This window comes from Panthera uncia (assembly GCF_023721935.1).
Source record: "Panthera uncia isolate 11264 chromosome D3 unlocalized genomic scaffold, Puncia_PCG_1.0 HiC_scaffold_8, whole genome shotgun sequence".
In the NCBI taxonomy this organism is placed as follows: domain Eukaryota; kingdom Metazoa; phylum Chordata; class Mammalia; order Carnivora; family Felidae; genus Panthera; species Panthera uncia.
Genome location: NW_026057586.1, coordinates 40712105 through 40728280, shown reverse-complemented (window position 1 = coordinate 40728280; position 16176 = coordinate 40712105). Strand labels below are relative to the sequence as shown.

General features: G+C 36.5%; 1 protein-coding gene across 1 annotated transcript in view; it reads left to right on the top strand.

Moving 5' to 3' along the window:
- Positions 1 to 479: 479 nt before the first annotated feature.
- DSG1 (desmoglein 1) overlaps positions 480 to 16176 on the top strand; it is a 58908-nt gene continuing 43211 nt past the window's right edge. The window contains exons 1-2 of the mRNA XM_049619563.1: positions 480 to 600; positions 1441 to 1589. Of these exons, the coding sequence (XP_049475520.1) occupies positions 480 to 600; positions 1441 to 1589 (270 nt within the window). The remainder of the gene's footprint in view (positions 601 to 1440; positions 1590 to 16176) is intronic.

Here is a 16176-nt window from a genome sequence, read left to right as displayed (position 1 = left end):
CTTGACTCATTTTTCTCAGGGTAGAAGAGCAGGACAGCCTAGAAGGGGTTTTGGTGCAGATGTCATCACTAGCTCTGTCATACAGGGACCCTATGTCTGTCTTCATAGAAAACCATCTTTCTCAGTCATACTATGTATTCTTTCTTATAGATGGACGTGTGGTTTTAGTTGACGTACAGAACACATTTAAACCCTATTCAACTAATCTAATAGAGTAAATGGCCTGAGCATTCCTGTACACAATTTTTGGTGTACTTGTTTTGTTGGTTCTTTTTTCCCAGCTGTTGTGAGAGGACCTCACGTACTACAAAATCTATCCTGTATCCCAGCTATGTCTAGACCAAGCAGAAACCGCAGGATGTCTCTTGCATGCTCATGAACATCTTCCCTATGTCATCTGCCATTTGCTTCCTCTCCTCAATTCTGGTGATATTTGCTCCAATGGGCTGCACTGCTCAGAGATGAGCTGCTTTTACATGATGAGGGTTATCATCATCATCGGCCACACACCACCATCTCCTCCTGGAATCCTCAAAACACTACAAAGAAGGGTTATTAGACCTTTTATTTCCAGTTGGGAACCATGTATCAGTGCTGCTGGTAATCAGTGTTTGTAGGCTTTAGTGAAAAGAAAGAAAGAAAAATATCATTTCAGTTTTACATGAGCACCTCTTTTTCCAATGTAATCAGGCATACGTTGAAGACAAGAGACTAATTGATACGATGGGCAAAATGGTGTAGTCATGACTGAGCCTTCCCTTCTGACAATCATATTTTGTTTCCTGGACGAGACTTTCCTTTCAGGTGACATTCTCTCCTAGGCTGCTTGCCAATCCCTCATTATAACTCATTTTCAGGAGGGCCTAACTTATACATACTGAACCCAGGGGCACACAGGTGAACGAGAGAAAGCAAGTCTTTCTTGCTCTTCAGTTCATGCTTTCCATGTGTTGGCAGCCCTTGACTTTTGGGAAGAGCCACAGAAACAAAGGACAGATTTTATGTAGCTATATATTCACTGCAATGACCAAATGCTTAAAGTGCTATATGAAAAAAAAATGCTTTAGAGGCTCTAAAATGAGAAAAACAATTATTTATTATTATTATTATCCTGTGAAACTTTTTAAAAATAATGAAGGAAAGTTATTAACAAAAGGTTACACTGATAATCAATAGGGGGTGAGGAGGGAGGCAGAGACTTCATGTACTTGAAAAAAACAAGGATAGTTTGGCCCAGGAGCAAAGCCTTGGTTCTGGTGGAGTGAAACACCACTGAGAACAGTATGGTATGTGTCACTCAGAATTCCTCCTGGCCTGCCCATGCCTGAGATTTAGGAAGACAGTGATACAAAAATCCTCATGTTTGAAAGATACAGGGCATCATTAGTTTGATACCCCCTGTAAATGAAAGAGAATGACATTGCCTTTTGTTCTCCCTAGATGGCTGTGTTGTGGGATCCAGCTCTTCCCAGTGGGAGAGTGGGCATTGTCTGGGCAAGGGCAGTGGTACACCCAGCATCACCAGATCTGCTTATGAACACTTTGATGAAATCCTCCGAGAAACCTCAGAAATGCTTGGGAGTTGGGAGGTTAGTCTTTTTTGTGACCTAGGTGCATGAATTATCCAGTAGGAGATCAATTACCATGAAAAAAACCCCACAACTATGTATCCACCCCCTTTCCCCACAGACTGTCCTTATTGACTATCTACAGTTGGCTTACCCGTGTTAGTGTACATCTATAACCTCTGGCTCATTCCTTTGGTGGTTCACTACCTCCTTAGAAAAATCCCTATGTAGATCACACCGAAAACCACACCATCACCCTTTGCGCTTCTTAAATTCATGATGAATTTGACAATTAGACAAAACTCCTCATCAGCTACAGAAACCAAATTTCGGATTTCACTGATGCAGCAACAGCTCTTTATTCTCACGCACTGCGTCCGGTACAATCTTTGAGTCTCATTGTGCGATTCAGCTCTTAATTGGCCTAAGAGCACTAAGCTGTCACCTTGAGTCATAAGGAGTCCCATGAGATGAGATTCTCACTCAACCGCCTCCATCCTTTCCTTATCTCTTCCTCCCAACTTCTTTCACTGCCTTACCCCCTGCCCCATCTATCCCTCTCTCTTCTCCCTGCCAAGTTTTCAATAGTGCTGTGCTCCTCAGAACCGTATCTCGTGCCACGCAGCTGTGAGCATACTGAAACCTCTTCTCTCCCTTCTCCCAACCTGCATCCTGTCCTTTCAAGGACCAGCATGTCTCATCTCAGCAGAGCTCTCCACCCCTCACAGCCCAGCCCAGAGTCTGAGCACAGGTTGTTGCATGCTCTGGGGCTTCTCCACCTCCACCCTGTTCTACCTCTCCACCCACCTCCTCCATCCCTGCCCAGTCTACACCTGGAGGCAATTGCCTGCTCTCCCAAGCTACTTAGACCTTTATCTTCACTCCCCATCCCTAGAGCCAGTTTTACTGCTATTCACCTGCAGGGAGGGGAGAAAAAAAAAAAAACAACAACAAAACAGAATGGAGGCAGCACTCCCATAGCTTTCAGGAGGCAGCTGCAGAGGAATTCAGATGCTCCAGAATGATGACTTTCAATCCCCCCCTTTGTTTAACCATAACCCCTCACAAGAAATCCACTTTACACTCTGACCCAGAGTATACACATATTAACTGAAGAAAATATAAATTAATACAACACACTAGAGGAAAGAACAGGATGTACTGACTATGTCATGCACAGAACTAACACACATGAACAGCCACACATTTAAAAAGAACTGTAAACTTCTGTGGTATGCATGAACTCTTTATTATATTATGTACATTCCTATGTTACAATGATAATAGGTAACAGTGATGGGGCACTTGCTCTGTGCTTGGCACATATATTAAGTCATTCAATTCCCCCAACACTATAGGTAGGCCCTTTATCAACCCTATTTTACCAATAAGGAAACTGAGGCATGGAGAAGTGAACTAACTTTCCCAAGGTCACATGGATAGGAAATGACTGGACCAGAATTTGAATCCAGGCTGCCATACTCTGGCACAACTACTCTCCTCAGCCCCATTAGATGTGTAACTTAAATCACTACATAGGCTTCACAAATCAAAGTATATTGCTATTTATGGGTAACTTAATGGTTTTCAAAGGTTATCATTAATGTGATTCTGGTTCCATTCACTTACTTTATAATCTTACCTCCTGCAAGATGAAATTAACAGTAAATACATTTGACAGACTCATTTTTTCAGGTTTTGGAGATGGGTATCTTAAGCAACAAATTAATGTTAAGAATTAATATAGTATTTCTTGTTAAATATAAAACACTTTTAATAAATTACATGTCTAGGTCTCAGGACAGATTGATATCATGTATTTTGATATTATGAACAAAATACAAAAGCCTTTCAGTAGTAATTTAAAAATGCGTCTTTCCATTATTCCATTATTCTTTTAAACGAAAAGGGGGAAACATGAACATTAATGCTATCTCTATAAACTGAATAAAAGCTAAAAAAATAAAACCCACTCCTACAAAATTATAACCATGTGCTAGTGATGAAACAATCGTAAAATCACAAACAGTGGAAAACTGAGCAGAATACAATTTTGTTCACTTAAAAGAAAAAACAATACCAAAATTTGGGACCTATATTTCAATTATTGATCCTATTTTTTGATTATTGACTTAAGTTTCCATTGTTTCCATTCCATTCTAGATAAAACAACTCTTTTTAGGTTCCTTTGTTTCTAGGAGTGCCTGGGTAGTATGTTGATTTATCATCTTGATTGTCATGTTAGGTTAGAGGAATTTCAATCTTATATCTGAATGCTATTTATCTGTCAATAAAAATGGCTGCATTTATGAAATCTCACATTGGAAAGCTAAGCAAATGTGGAAGAAAGCTCTACAGAAGGCAGAAGACCTGAGCTGACCTTAAACAAGTCCTTTTTGCCTGATTTGATTATTCTAAAATATATTTGAGCACACACCATATGGTAAGTTCTAGGGCATTAAAAGTAGTAATCAGCAATCATATTGGATAGAAAAGTTCACCACACAAAAATCATCGAAGAATTAATTATTCATTATAAGAATTAACTGTGCAGTTTTACTTAACACAAATCCAAAGTTTTCTTTCTCTTAAGTTTATAACAAAATGTATTTATTACAAAATACTTATTTCCCAGAATCACAAACTATAGAAGCAGGGAGCCTTATTATTTCATTTACCAGAACATTTCCACTTCATGGAAAAAAGCTCTGAGATCCAGAGATATGGCAACTGAGCTCAGGTATAATTTACTTAAAAATGTATGGCAGGGAAGGCTTTAAAAACATTAACCACAACTTTCCTTGTATACTGCCAAGAAAAACTAATTTTTAAGGCCACAAATTTTAAAATGACCCTTTAAAAAATCAGTTGATCTTCTTAATGTTTCCATGTCTTTGAAGTATTTAAAATGCTTTGTCTTCAAACTAAGTTCTATGTGAGTTGGTACAGAGAAATAACAAGGACGGCTGTGAAGTTACCCTAATGGGTCACGCCTACTCAGACCAAAGGGGGGAAAAAAACAAGTTTAACAAGTTCTTGCTAAGAACATACATTTACTAGACCTATTAATTTAGCAAAATAATAGTAATGTTATTATAAAGCAACTGTAGTAGGTGGTAAGATAGTGAGATAGCAGTGGCCATGGGACACTGGTCAAATCTCTCCCATGTTTGACAAGTTTGATTCCAACACAAGCATGTATGTGCACCATACGCTGAGTATGAGGTAACTTTTCTGGTTATGGTTCTATCTGGGAGGTATCTCTAAATGAACAGCTATATCATTAGGCAGTAAAAGTCCATTCAGCTTCCAGGAGTGTCTCTAATTTCAAAATCATTTTGAAATTAGGGGTTTACCATTTAAATCAAATATTCACCTCAACTTAGAGAATCTGGCAACCATACATCACCACTTGTCCTAATACCGCTTTCAGGTGGGAGTCTGGGAAACTCTAGCGTGTATCAACCTCACAATTTATCAACCGTCAAAGTGCAGGAAGGTCACTACCTGACTAGATGCCACAAATTCCATCTTGATGGGTTAATAGCCCCTAGTAAGCAACAGTCTCTTAATTAAGTATACGCGGGGTTAAGTTGAGAAGACGGATAAAGCGTCACCACCTATCTACTCATCTGTTCATTGCTGTCAAATATTGGCCAGTTCTAGACATAACCCAGACCACTGAAGCATCCATTTATCTTTCAGCAAGTTTTGATAATCTTTAGTTTTAAGTGCCACAACTTCCTATAAATTCAAGGACAATAAACTACATATAAGATTCTTAAATATAAAGGTGTTTCAAAAGATGGTGAGTGATGCATTTCATAATGTCTGCAAAAGAAATGAAGGTTTCATTTAAAATACACTTTACATTTAGGAATGAAGGAAGTGTTCAAGTACTTTCATTAACTCCGACACTCTTTGCTCTTCCACCACTGTTGCAGTAAAATGTGTAGGGCAGATAACCACACTACCAGAATTCCTGAGTTTATATTTGCTTTTCTTTTTCAGTATTTATTCTATTACTAATAGTGAATATGAAACAGTACTATTAGGAATTATCTCATTACATTTAACAACTTTTGAACTTTGGAATGTTTAAAACTAACAATTTCACATCAAACATGTGATGTAAGAGAGTAATTCAAGCATCAAGTCAGACAGCCAATTAGAGGAAATCTAATCTTTCCAATTTTTATAGTAAAAAAACATTTTGGCTGCATTCATTTTTTTCCCTGTATTCATGCTTGAAGACCATATTTTTATTGGAGTCAATAACATTTTATTTGAAGCATTAACAACTTTATGTAAAAATTAATAAAAGTAGATTCATTGAAGAGAAATAAATTTATCCATATATTTTATTAAATGGTTAATCTCACAAATATGTTTAAGATTTTAATGCAATATTCTCTAGTAGGTACAGCATCTAGTTGTAGGCACTCAATAAATACTAGTGGAATAAATGAAAGAATAATTTTCAGTCTCAAAAACTCTTGGAACACTCCTTGTGGGTAGAAAAAAAAACATTAATGAATTACTCGTTATTTGTTTCAAGATAAATATGTCTTAGGCTCATTCATGTTAATAGTTTAAATGGTCAGTGATACTCAGGTAATTCTTATTTTTAAAGTACTGGATTCTCCTTTTAAACATTCAGGTACTTTATATTTATATAAAAAGTTTTTACTAGATTATACTACTAGCTTAGACTACTAATATCTGTCAAAAAATACTCAGTGACTAAAGTAACAATAAATCAATTTAATTTATATTCTATTACTTTTATTTTATTTTTCAAGAGAATGTTTTTATAAATATTTGAAAAACTTAATAAATATTTGGAAATATTACTTATTATTTAACTAGTAAATAGAGAACATATAAATTTGGATCTATCAATTATTTAGTCTACACACAATGATGGGTAAATGTAAGATATCAGAGGCTCCTTGCAATAATTTTAACTTCCCAAGTTCCTGGCTTACAGGTTGGGCTGCACTGACCTGAAGAAAATAAATAATATAAACATAAGTACAAAATAATACTGTCATTTTCTCCACAAGGGCATTATCCTCTCTGAACTATGACTTCCTTATGGATATCTTGGATCTCTGACACCTAACAGCATCTGACACATAAGAGCTCAATCCACATTTATTGCATGAACAAATAATCTATTGAATTTCACTAATTGGCAAGTTTCTATAGATTTATCATTGCCACTTTTTCTAAGTATACCCCCCGAAAGGATCTTTTGTTGTTTTAATAATCGGTGGGTATTCTTAAAGTTGTGTGTGTGTGTGTGTGTGTGTGTGTGTGTGTGTGTGTGTGTGTTGAGAGAGACAGAGACAGATGGAGAGAGCATGATTGGGGGAGGGGCAGAGAAAGAGGGAGAGAGAGAGAATCCCAAGCTGGCTCCACGCTGTCAGTGCATAGAGCCCGACGTGGGGCTTGAACCCACGAAACCGCGAAATCATGACCTGAGCGAAAATCAAGAATCCAGGGGCTCCTGGGTGGCTCAGTCTGTAAGCCTCTGACTTCGGCTCAGGTCATGATCTTGCAGTTCGTGAGTTTGAGCCCTGCATGGCGCTCTGTGCTGACAGCTCTGAACCTGGAGCCTGCTTCAGATTCTGTGTCTCCCTCTCTCTGCCCCTCCCCCAGTCACACTCTGTCTCTCTCTCACACAAATAAATAAACATTAAAAAAAAATTTTTTAAAAAGAATCCAATGCTCAACTGACTGAACTACCCAGGAGCCCCAATAATCGATGGCTATTCTTAAACCAAATGAGTGTTTGTTGGGATCTGAGTGAGGATGAAGAAGGGGGCATTTTGAGGAGCAAGTGGAATTCCTGCTGCAGGGTGGACCATACTATGCCAGGAGTGTGGTCCTATTTGTACTTCCTGCCTCAAAACAAAGAAGACCTCTGGGAAATGCTCTCTTTAAAGAGTGATAGACTGCTAGAGATAGAACTGCTTTTCACAAAGAATCCTGGTGTGGAGGAATCCTGTGGAGGAATCCTGGCCCAAGAAAAGCTTTACATATAATATCTTATTCAATGCCAAAAAGCCCCTATTTCTAGAATTAGGGATAAAGGCAAGTGGAGATTTTACTGTGGGATATTTAGCCCCAATTCCAAAAGTCTTGATGATAAACAAAAGGCAATGAGAGGATATTCTTTAGTAGACTGTGAGGGGTTTACAGAAAAGACCTACAAACTGACACACACAAACGAAGACACACACACACACACACACACACACACACACACAGAGGGACTGAGGTCATCCCCTGGAAAGAAGATACATAACAGATAAGCAAAAGCAATAAATTGCTAGACAAATGTTTGGAGAGGAATACCTAGCATTTAAGAGAGTCGTTTGGATTCAATCATATACATAAAATGAACACGAAACTTTCCCATCAGGAGTCTCATTGTCCACTTGTGCTGAAGAGAAGCAGCTTATCATGGGGCATCTTAAGATGCTTTGCAGATGAGTAACATAAGCCAACTGTTGAACAAACACCAGGAAAGTAGTACTTGGCTCTCAGAAAAGTAATTCTGATGTGGGCTGATGGAAGCAAGCAAGTGATGGTTGCAAAGACACCTTGCTAGGGAGTGTCCTGAGGAGGACACAGTTAAGGAAAGAGAGACTGGCATGACATCCCTGTAAGGCCCTTTGCAACCTACTTAACAACAGGAAAAGAAAATTCACTTGCATCTCCTCTTGGATTAAAATAAAGCATGGCCAGTTACAACAGAGCAAACCCCAAGAACGATCCTATCAGATCCTTTCTCTTTCAACTCTACAGGTTTGGGCTTATTGTGGCTTTGGTATACTTTCCCTTTAGTACAACACACTTTCCCTGCTCACATCCTTCTTCATCTCCAGACATCCTCCATATTCCATTAGGATCCATCTCTACGGAGACTCCTCTCACTCTTTGAAGCATATTGGTGTTTTCTCTATAGAATTTTCTTCTATTTCTATTACAGAAGCTGTGGTGTAACATTTTAATTTATTTTTTACCTGCATATAAAAAAATCACACACATACCTCACATATATTCATGTGCTCAAATCCTAGCCCAATATGTGCTCAATAATTCTTGTTGATGCTTCAGTACCAGTGAGCGTGACTCCCCCTAACTCTCTGGCAGCCTCCGCTGAGAGTGCCCAAGTTGTCACTGGTAACCCTGCTTGCTGGCCAGGAGATTAGCACTACCTCTTTCCCTGCCATGTTCTCAAGGATTCTTGAAGCAACATCCGTATCTATGGTCTTCAGTATTCTTAGATAGTGAGGCCTGGGTTCAGTGGAGCTGAGATTGCTCAGGGAGAGAGGGAGAAGAACTACTTGGGTATCTCTAATAAAATAAACACCATGAGACCACACGGATGGACCATAGGATTTGAAAAACTATTATCCTCAGGCTCAAATGACTCCTATGGCTATGAGACCATTCGTAACTTGGTTCCTGCTGAATCCTCTGGTTTCTCCCCTCATATTCCCCTTCTCATGGTTCACTTCTGTTGAACTACTTGAAGACCCACCAACTCACCATGGTTTTTCTGCCCCTCATTTGTCCCGCAAACTCTTGCCTATTAAACAGATAGCATCATCTCCATTTCTCAAATGAGAAAACTGAAACTCATGGGCATTGACTGATTCACCCAAGGTCACACAGTGGAAGATGTGGATTTGATCTCAATTTGTCTGACTCCAAACTTTATCTTCTCTCCTTTAGGTCAAGCAATTTCTCCTAATTAACAGAAGCATTCAGGTTGTTCTCCATTGCTGGTAATATCACAAAAAGTATAAAAATAGAACACTCTCTAGATCACTGTATCTCTGTAATTTGTGTAACATTTGTGATGCACATGCCAAGGCAATTTAGAAATAGAATCTTAGTAAGTTTCTGTGTCCAAAGTTCTCTAATTTTAAGATACATCTAATCCACTTTGGGCACTAAGTAAATATATAGTCTTTGGCCAAAATCTCACTCTAAAATTGTGGATTTAGTAAATGTAAAATAAGACCTAAGAATTAACATTAAGAGCTTTTTGAAAAATAATTTTCTAAATGCTTTTTTGTGTGCAAGACATTTATTACCATGAAACTTCATACCTCCGAATGGAAGTAAATATGTTTGATGGCAAAAACTTATATTAAGATTCTGTAGTTACTTGATACTAGTCTGAGATGAGTTGATGATATAATATCAACACAAGATTGCTGATAGAATGGGGTGTTTCTTTTATACTTCTCAATCAATATCTCTGAATATATGCAGATGTCCCTGGGTGTTCTTCTCACTGACTCTAAATCCACAATTCTGTGACTCACGATATACAAGTTTGACTGCTTGGATGTGCAGTTCCAGAGGTTAGTCATCAGCATTTCATGATACCTAGTAGATTATATCATGGAATTTTGATGATGTTTGCAGTTGCTAGAGCTGAAAAACCTTCCCAAGAATCAGAAACATGTTTTAAAAACCTGTTCCCAGGTTTCTTGTTGTAACTCTGTCATAATTGCCAAAACATATGCACTACTCACTGACTACAAACTGAAAACTTATTCTTAAAATCCCCAATAGTAGAATTTAAAAAAAAAAAAAAAAACATTGCTTGAGATGAAGTGATGAGGAAGTAGATACAACAAATACTGATTATTTTTCAAGAAGGTGCAATGAAATAGAATTTATATGGAATTAACTGTAAGACATCAAGTCTAAACAAGGCTGTAAAAATTAAGGTGGTAAAATTTCTGAAAAATGGGGCTTTAAGTAAGTTTAATGTAAAATATTTATTGAGCATATATGGGCTCTTAGGCAATGCTAGGAAAGCAGAGGGCAGACGTGCTCCCCTATTTTATTTTATTTACTTATAATTTACATCCAAGTTAGTTGGCATATAGTGCAATAATGATTTCAGGAGTAGATTCCAGTGATTCATCCCCTATGTATAACACCCAGTGCTCATCCCAACAAGTGTCTTCTTTAATGCCCCTTACCCTTATAGCCCTTCCCCCACCCACAACCCCTCCAGCAATCCTCAGTTTGTTCTCCATATTTAAGAGTCTCTTATGTTTTGTCCCCTCCCTGTTTTTATATTCTTTTTGCTTCCCTTCCTTATGTTCATCTGTTTTGTATCTTAAATTCCTCATATGAGTGAAGTCATATGATAATTGTCTTTCTCTGACTGACTAGTTTCACTTAGCATAATACCCTCTAGTTCCATCCATGTGGTTGCAAATGGCAAGATTTCATTCTTTTTAATTGCCAAGTAATATGCCATTGTATAAATATACCACATCTTCTTTATCCATTCATCCGTCGATGGACATTTCATGCTCCCTAGTTTTAAACAGCTTTTTCTCAGGAAACTCTAGAGTACCATTCATACAAGTTCTTATGGCCACACCCAAGTTCCTATGGACTCAATCTTTTGCTTCTAATACATAGGTCTTTGACCTTAGTAAGACCTCTAGATTCCTATACCCTGCTTTTCTTCAGAATTAATCATTTAGGGGATCTACTCCTCACTTCCTTCCCTTCCCAGAACATACTCCATAGTCTATTTCTTTGGATACTCTTGACAATATTCACCTTCATGTTATTCACAAATTTACCAAGAATCATCGATTTTCAAATTTGTTGACTTTTCAGTATTTACCATCATCCTTTTAGATCTGTTGACAAAGTTTGAGACACACGCTTTTCCTCTTAAACAACTCCCTTTTGTTTTCATTCATTTATTACTTAAAAAATATTTACTGAGCATTATCACGTACCAGATTCCAGAAATACAATTTTGATGTAAAGAACAGCATGGTTCCTCTTCCCATGAATATAACAGTCTAGTGGTGAGGACAGAGAATAACAATCACAAAAACACATGTAACCTTGCAACTATGATAACTGCAAAGGAGACGGATAAGGTCTTGACATTTGTTCCCCTTTACTCTAAAAGCCATTGAAAGTTTTTAAAAGAGATTGTTATGTTTAGGCTTGCTCTTGGAAATACCTTTTTTCCAGCAATAGTGTAGTAAACAGACTAGAGGTTAGCCGGAATGGGATGTGGATCCGTTAGAAAGTTACAATAGTAATCCGGGTGAGGCACCATAATCGCTTGGCTGGGACAGTGGTAGAGTCAAGATGGAGAGAAGAGAATGAATCTGAGAGATATTTCCGTAGTAAAACCAGTAGAACTTGGTGATAGATTGGAAATGGAAGGGTAAGAAGAAAAAGTTGCTGATACCTCTCAGGCTTCTGTCTTGTACAACCAGATAGATGGTGGTTTTACTGGCTGGTCAGAGTGAAGGGACCCTGCAAACTGGTGCAGCCACTGTGAGAAACATTATGAAGATTCCTCAAAAAAATTAAAAATAGAACTACCCGAATCATACTACTGGGTGTTTACCCCCAAAATATGAAAATACTAATTCAAACGGACATATGTACCCCTATGTTTATTACAGCATTATTTATAATAGCCAAATTATGGAAGCAGCCCAAGTGTCCATCAATAGATGAATGGATAAAGAGGTGATATACATATGTATATATACATACGTACACACAGTGGAATATTATTCAGCCGTAAAAGAATGAAAGCTTGCCATTTGCAGTAACATGGATGGATCTAGACAGTATAATGCTAAGTGAAATAAGTCAGTCAGAAAAAGACAAATACTACATGATTTCACTCATAAGTGGAATTTAAGCAACAAACCAAGTGAACAAAGGGACAAAAAAGAGACAAAAAAAAAAGACTCTGAAACACAGAAAACAAACAGAGAGTTACCAGAGGGGAGAAGAGGTGGAGGGGGGAGGGGGTGCAACAGGTGAAGGGGATTAAGAGTACACTTGATGAACACTGAGTAATATATGGAATTGTTGAATCACTATATTGTACACCTGAAACTAATATAACACTGCATGTTAACTATACTGGAATTAAAACAAAACAAAACAAAACAAAGTGAAGGGACCCTTTCTGAGAGGGAGAATGTAAGTTTTCAACACTCTGAGCTGTATCTGAAATTTCCAAAGGAAATGTCAAGTAGGCATTTGGATATATAGGTCTGGAGTTGAAGAATAAAGGTCTAGACTGAATAAGTCTATGGGTAGATTTATTGCATAAAACCAATCTATGGGAAGAGGGATACAAGACCAAGCTTCATGAAATAATGCATCGAATGGGTCATTGGAGAAGAATATGCCTGCAAACAAACAGAAAAGCAAGAACTAGAGAGTTGGGAGATCAATCAGGAAAATGTTGGTGCTCTATTTTTCTCTTGTCTTCAGCACTGTTCTGGAAACTACTCATCTTAAAATTCTTCCTGTGATTTAAATTACATTGGATTGAACCAGTTTGACCACTTCTTTGAAGCACCTTTTCTATCTCTTTGCTAACTCTTCTTCCCCTTTACCAAGCAAAGAAAGTTTTCTCTTCAGATATTTTCATATCATTCTCTTCATCCTCTCCCTAAGTGATTCTACCACTTACACAATTTTGTTGTCATCTTGAAACTGACAACTTTCACATGTATCTCTCTAAACCTTATCTGTCCATCTGCCTTCAAATGGACACTTAATATTGTCTCTTCTATTTCCAAAAGGTCAATTACAAAGCTTCAAATATCTTCACCTTTTATTATAAAATAAGGCCTACTGATGATAAAATATAGAAATGGATCAGAAGAGTATAAAATTCAGCATGCAATTTCTTCTCTAATAAACAGATTTTTGTAATTCCAGACAATTTCTATGCATATAAAGACATGAATATACACAACGCATATTTTTACACAAGAGGTGTGCACAGTGTTCTGCATCTTGGTTTTTAAATTTATTGTAACTTAGATCTCTTTTCATATCAGTATATTTAAATTGGTCTCATTTTTTAAAATTCCACTATATAAATGTACCCTAATTCATTTAACAAACTGTGCCCTGATAGACATTAATGTTGTTACCAGTTTTTCACTATTACAATAATGCAATGAACATCCTTGTATGGGTATTTTTTATCAGTGTATCTGGGGCTAATTTCTGAGAATGGAAATGGTTGCATCAAACTGTATTATAAATTTTTGTTATTGTCAAATTACCTTCCTAAAACATTCTACCAACTTGCACTTCCACTTTCGGTCAAGACGATGATTTCATATTTTTCTACTTCCTCTCCAATAATGGGTATTATCCAATTTTTTGTTATCAAATTCTAATCTGATTGGTGAAATAGTTTTCTCTTTTTTTGTTGTTATTGTTATTTATATATCCAAATTTTTTTAAGTAGATTTCATGCCCACTGCAGAGCCCAACTCAGGACTTGAACTCAACCACCCTGAAATCAAGACCTGAGCTGAGGCCAAGAGTCAGAGATGCTTAACCACCTGAGCCACTCAGGGAGTCCCTATATATTCAGTTCTGACTAAAGTTGGGCGTCTGTTTTTCGGCCTATTAATTTTGTAGAATTGTCAAATTCTACAAAAAAAGAAATTTGGGGTTTCATTATCATAAGGCGTCTTTCTGTAAAAAACAAGGTATATCTTTGTATTGATTCATGTTCCTTATGAAATCTTTAATATTTTTATCATGCAGGTTCTATACATTTCTGTTCTGCTTCATGATGAGGTAGTTTACATTTATGCTCACTACTACAAACTATTAGATTTCTTTTATTATATTTCCTAGTTGATAATTATTTAGATTACCCATTTATATTTCTTTCATTATAATCCCTAACTCAAATTATTTACATTACTGAATTTTATTAATTAGGTGCTCAGCCAACTTAATAAATTTTCAAGTTGTTTGCAATATATTTTTAACTGATATTCTTGGAATTCTCATGTGAATGAGAATTTATGATATGTGAATAATCATAATTTTAAGTTGTATCCAATATTTTTATTTGACCATTCATTCCAGAAATAAGTCATATAATAGTGGGATCCTTTTCCTGAATTTAATAAAAATGTGCTTACCATTTTGACACTGAGCAGAGTGGTAGATTTTTGGATGATATATAATTTTTATCAAATTAGTGACTGTTTTCTTTCTTCATATTCATTCTTTCATTTAAAAAGAAGTGATGAATTAAATCAAGCTTTTTAAAGCATCTGTAGAAGCTTTTTTTTTTTAATTTGAGCTATTACAATGGTTAGACACTGCCATAGGTCTGTCTAATATTGAACTACCTTATATCTCTAGGGAGACTTTCAACCAGTCACAATTTTTTAACCTGCTCCCCAAATCCATTTGTCAATATATCATTTCCAACTTCAGCAATTGTATTAATGAATAAGATTGTTCCCTTTGGTTTGTTATTATTATTGCTTTTTGTTTTTGTTGTCTTTGTCTGATTTATTTTCAGAATTATATCTTTATAATCTGCCAATGACTAACGTTATAAATGAAAATCTCTTAGTTCTATTTCCCCTGCCTTTTTTCCCTTAGAGCATGCTATGCTATTTTGACTTGATTAAAAAAGGTTCTTGACAATGACTGAATTTTCATGACAAATATTCTTCATGATATTTAATTATTGTTTTTTTAAATTGTGTCAATTAAACTATATTTCATCAAAAATTTATAACGCTATTCCTAATTTTTTGTTTTGTATACACTGGTGGTAAAACTATTTATAAAAATAGACATCAGGGGCACTGGGTGGCTTACTCAGCGCAACTTCAGCTCAGGTCATGATCTCGTGATTCGTGACTTCGGCCCCGTTTCAGGTTCTGTGCTGACAGCTTGGAGTCTGGAGCCTGCTTTGGATCCTGTCTCTCCCTCTCTTCTGCCCTTCCCTCACTCATGCGTTGTCTCTCTCTCTCTCCCTCTCTCTCTCTCTCTCTCTCTCTCTCTCTCTCTCAAAAAAATAAGAAAATAAAATAAAATAAAATAAAATAAAATAAAATAAAATAAAACATTTAAAAAATAGACCTTAAAAACATTATAATTTCTAGGGTTAAAATGCCCAAATCAAAATTTTTCAATTGTCCCATAAAAAAGTTCTTTATTGCTAATCTTCATTATCATTGAACATTCTATGATTCAGAACAAAGAATCAAAAATTATGTTTAGTTTATGTCACCTTATAATCTGATACAAGCCAGCATTATATTTTGTATATCATAACTGACATTTTTAAAGGTTCCAGGCCATTTTATTATAGAACATTCCCAAACTGACATTTTTCTGATTGGTTTCTCATTTAATGATTCAGGTTAAATATGTTGGACAAGAATACTATATAGGTGACATTATATATAGTTTTTATAGCATCATGCAAGGAGGCACACATTGTCAGTTTGTCCCATTACTGGAAATGATTAATTTGATCAGTTGGTGAAATGGTATGATATTTTGAGATCATGTAAATGCCCAGTTTCCCAACAAATTTCCATTCAACAGTATTAACATTCATTGATGATCTTCACCTGAATCAGTTATTATTTTGCTGGGCACGCTATTAAAATAATCTAATTCTACTTGATCCCCCCTATATTTATTAGCTGGCAATCTTTCTAAAGAAGAACTTGTTGTCCACCCCACTACCCTTTTGAGGAACACTATGGGCTCACGTATTCTTTTT